The sequence below is a fragment of the Plasmodium gaboni genome, chromosome 11 (assembly GCF_001602025.1).
Source record: "Plasmodium gaboni strain SY75 chromosome 11, whole genome shotgun sequence".
NCBI classification, from domain to species: Eukaryota; Apicomplexa; class Aconoidasida; order Haemosporida; family Plasmodiidae; genus Plasmodium; species Plasmodium gaboni.
The window spans coordinates 529,193-534,192 of NC_031491.1; the positions used below are offsets into that span (position 1 = coordinate 529,193).

At 19.6% G+C, this 5,000-nt stretch overlaps 2 protein-coding genes across 2 annotated transcripts; one reads left to right on the forward strand and one right to left on the reverse strand.

The window, feature by feature from the left end:
- Positions 1–1,279: 1,279 nt before the first annotated feature.
- On the forward strand, positions 1,280–2,413 carry PGSY75_1117400 (hypothetical protein; the record flags this gene model as incomplete). The annotated part of the gene is made up of 1 exon (XM_018786295.1): positions 1,280–2,413. One exon carries the CDS (start codon positions 1,280–1,282, stop codon positions 2,411–2,413), a length of 1,134 nt encoding a protein of 377 aa, XP_018641090.1.
- A 608-nt stretch (positions 2,414–3,021) lies between these two features.
- Positions 3,022–4,707, reverse strand: PGSY75_1117500 (tyrosine--tRNA ligase; the record flags this gene model as incomplete). Its single annotated transcript, XM_018786296.1, has 1 exon — positions 3,022–4,707. The coding sequence occupies one exon, from the start codon at positions 4,705–4,707 to the stop codon at positions 3,022–3,024; it is 1,686 nt and encodes a 561-aa protein (XP_018641091.1).
- Positions 4,708–5,000: the final 293 nt, after the last annotated feature.

A 5,000-nucleotide genomic window follows, 5' to 3' on the forward strand; every position in this document is an offset into this window, starting at 1 on the left:
TTTTTTCCTTTTTGTATATATTTTATATATTTACATTTATCAATTTTTTTTTTTTTTTTACAAATATATATATATATATATATATATATATATATTTTACACTACTGTTTGATTATATTAAAACTAATTAATAAAATTATATACATATCTCTATATATATATATTTTCAACTTTTGAATGTTACTTCTTTTTTTTTTTTCAATATATTATAAATAAAAAAGCTAGTAGAACAAAATAAAAAATAATAAACAAAAATATATCCTTATTCTTTTAAGAATAACATATATTCTATTTTCTTTTTACAAGATGACGTGGTTTTTCTTTTATAAATTATAAAATGTAAGAGTCATTTTATTCTTTTTATATTTTAATCCTATGAACAAGTATATAAGGAAAACATATAGGAAAGTAAAAAGGGACATGTGAAATGAAAAAGATATAAAAAATAAAACATAAAAAATAAAAAATATAAAATAAAAAATAAAAAAGACATTTTATATAATTATAAAAAAATATATCAAATAAATAAATACATATATATATATATATATATATATTTTTTTTATATGTCATATATTTTATTTAATTGTGAATAATAAATAATATGGATCATGTTCAAGGTAATGCACTTCCATATGCAAACTGGTGCACAAGTAACTTTTTTATATATTTTTTTTTTTTTTTTTGAAAAGTAATTATTTGAAAATTTATATGGATATATATAAATACATCATACATATATTATATAATATACGACACATGTATATATAATATTATAACTTATAATAATTTATTTATAAAAAAAAAAAAAAAAATGGGTGTTGTTTATTAGGAGAGGTCGAATAATTTCAAAAGTTTATATATCTAAAAAATGTATATTGATTTTATTTTTTGTGTTTATTTTAATGATGTCTAATTATAAATATGTTTAATATTTCATTCCTATATAATATTACTTGATTAAATATAAATAATACCTTTTATTTATTTTTATATTCTTTTTTTTTTGTTTTTTTTTTAAATATTTTCATTATCAAATTTTTAATATTTCCCTTTTCATAATAATTTTGTTACTTGATTATTTCTCTATTTTATAAATTTTATATTTTAAGCGTAACTTTTTATACAAACAAGGGAAAAACGATTCTTACCTTTTTAAGGAACCACAACATAAAATGTTATAGACACATAAATGAATATATAAATAAATAAATATATATATATATATTATATATTTATTTTATTTTTTATTTTGAAGATATATAATATAGCGTATATTATGGCAGACACGCTACTTAAATTCAAAGGATACAAATATGGAAACCAAAAAATATATCCACATTTTAAAAATATAAGAGATTATGATGTTTATAAACAAAATGAATATGAGACAGATAGAAAGGAAATAAGTTTATATGACTACAATGATGAGAATATAAAAGAAAAAAATAAGTTAAATGATAAATTTAAAAGGGATAACAATGATAATAAAGATAGTAATAATAAACATAACAATAAATATAATAATAAATATAATAATATATATAGTAACAATTACTATAATAGTTATAATTATAATGATATTAATAGTTATTTAAAAAAAAAAAAAAAACGTATCTATTCAAAAAAAAAATCATTACTTCCTTTTGAGCATATTGATAATAATATCCAGAATGATGTAAATAATTCAGATATTTATTTAGAATCATATGTTATAAAAAAAAAAACAAAAAATATCCCATTAAATAATAAATATATAGAAAATTCAAATATAGAATTAAAAAATAAATTAAAACATACATTAAATCCAGCTTTAAGTTTAATGGCTTCAAGAGCAGTAGATGGATTATTAGGTGGCGTACATAAACACATGCAAGGACCAATAGCTATAAGTTCAGATGGAAATAATTCTCCTTTAGCTAACCAAATTGTAACACCAAATGTATATGGTTCTCCTAATTCTATATCACCAATTAATATGACAAATAATATTGCACCTTTAACATCTAATCCTTCACCAGCACCATCTCCTCTTGCTCCACCTATAGGTGCATCCATGTCTCCAGCAGCAACAACAACAAATATTCCAGGTGGAGCACCGATAGCTGCACCTAACCTAATGTCACAAGGAATGCCAGGTGCTATACCTACACCCCCAGCAGTTCAAATACCCAATAACGCTATGCCATTCAATCCAATGAATCCAACTAATGTTATGCCTTTAAATCAAATCGGACAAAATCCAGCATTTAATATTCATCCTACAGCTTCTAATTTAAGAGGAGATCCTGGAAATGTCAATTATAATGAAGTGGTCAGTATTACAATAGGTATTGTTTTAAGTCTTGTCCTTTTCTGTTTTATTTTCGGTTGCTTAACCAAATTATGTAAACCAAAAAAGAGAAGAAGATGATAATACAAACTGGTATATATTAATATGTACATAAAAAAAAAAAAAAAAAAAATTTAACCACAAAAATTATATATAACCATATTTAATATATAATATTATTTATATACCTATACGCTTTTCAAATGGAAATATTTCCATACCATTATTTTGTTATATATTAAAATATATATTACACTTTTCCTATTTGTGTATATGATATGTTTTTGTAGGTTCCTTGTATTTTCATTTTTTTATAAACCCATTTAATTATATATATTTCCTTTTTATCATAATTTTTTAATTAAACTATAAAAATATATCATTTCTTCTATAATGATTCAAATAATTAATTTGATATAATTTGATACAATTTGATATAATTTGATATAATTTGATATAATATAATATAATTTGATACAATATAATATAATATAATTTAATTTTTTTTTTTTTTTTGTGTTCCCCCCCTTATACATTTCTTCATAAGTGTGTTATAGGTTAATATATATTCATTTTATATAATGATAAATAAAATCATTTAAATGACAAAAAATAGAAAAAAAAAAAAAAACACACACACACATATATATATATATATATATATATATATATATATATTATAATGTATGTCATTTTATTATTATAGAATAACTTGTTTTTTTTCCTAATCTGAGGATTGCATAATATTTATTATCAAGCTTTATAAAGTTATTTATATTCAATTGATATTTTGAATCATTTATAAGCAAATCATTTAAATATATACAGTTTTGACTTATCTTTTCTTTAGCTTCTTTGTTAGTACATGCAATATCAAATTTTTTCAATAAATCTAAAATATTTATTTTGTTTTGATTTATATGTTCCATTGTTATTTCAACAAATGGAAATACTTTTATATCATCAATATTATCAATTTTATGAAAATCATTATTCTTTAAAACATCTTTCATTTTATGTATTTTTTTAACAGTGTCTTCACCAAAAATATAGGAAGTAACACTATCAGATAATTGTTTTTTAGCTTGGTTAATTTTTTCTTCATAGCTCTTTTGCAATGATATATCATTAGTATAATTATTATGTTCAGTAGTATGATCTATGTCTACAATATTATTATTATCATCATTATTATTATTATTTTTAATAGTAGTAGTACTTTTTTTTTTGGAGTCATCCAAAGTCTCATTTAAATTTGGATCACTTGAATTGTATACACGTTCAATCTCTTCATTTATATTTATATTTAAATTTGTCAACATATCAATATATGATTGAACCTTTTGGTCTTCCACATTTCTTAAAAAATTCCAGAATAAATATGGAGAGTTATAATTTTTATCTATCCATATAGGTAACCTTTTATTCTCATTAAATTGAGATTTACTATATTTGATATTATTTTTATATACTAATAAATTAGTTGTTAAACCATATAATTGAGTATTAGAAGTATATTGAGCAAGTTCTATTCCTGATTGTATATTACCCCATTGATCTGATCCTCCTATTTGTATACATGTTTTAAATTTATTAAACAAATGTAAAAAATCAAATGATTGTAATGTAATATAATTTAAATCTTTCAATGTAAGGTTTTTTTTAAATTTATTCAGAAAACATTCTTTTCTTAATAATTTATTAATAGAAAAATGTTCCCCATATTTTAAAAAATCAATTATATTCATTTTATCATACCATAAACTATTTTTTAATATAATTAAAGAACCTTTATTATCTGATTCATATATAAATTCCTTATCTCTTTCTATATTACTTTTTTTAATTAATTCATTTATATCATCTTCACATATTTCTCTTTGAAGAAATAATTCAATTATTGTTCTTCTTATATTTTCTTCATTCTCTAATATATCTTTTTCCAACGTTTTTTGTCTCTCTACTTTTTGAAATGAAGGGTCTCCTATTTGGGTCGTACTATTTCCTAATAATATTATAACATCTGTATTATGATTACGTAAGACATCCAAAGTAATCAACGGAACTAAATTACCTAAATGCAAATATTTACATGTTAAATCAATACCTGCATAAACACTTTTCCTATTCGTTTTTTCTTTCTCATTTTCATTATGATATAATATCTTATCAATATTTCTTATATCACTTACATAATGAATCAATTTTCTTTCATATAATTTTTTTAAAGCTTTCGATTTAATATCATATGTACCTATACTATTTTTATTATTCTCATGAATTATGCTATTCAATCTATGAGGAGCAAACTTTTTATAACACAGAATTATTTCTATTAAACCATTATATAAAAACAAAACCTTTAATATTATCATATATATCTTTACCATCCTATAACATTCCAACCATTTTATTTAATTATTTTATAGCATATATAATAATTTTTTTTTTTTTATACTTCTTTTTCTCAATTTTTCACCATTCTAATATAAATATATAAATATATAAATATATATATATATATATATATATATATATATATATATATATATATATATATACAATGTATAATTAGGTGTATATATTATCTTATTTTTATAATATATAATGAATATATAATTTTTATATTCCACTTAATTAGAAAAATGAACAAAATTAAAAAAAATAA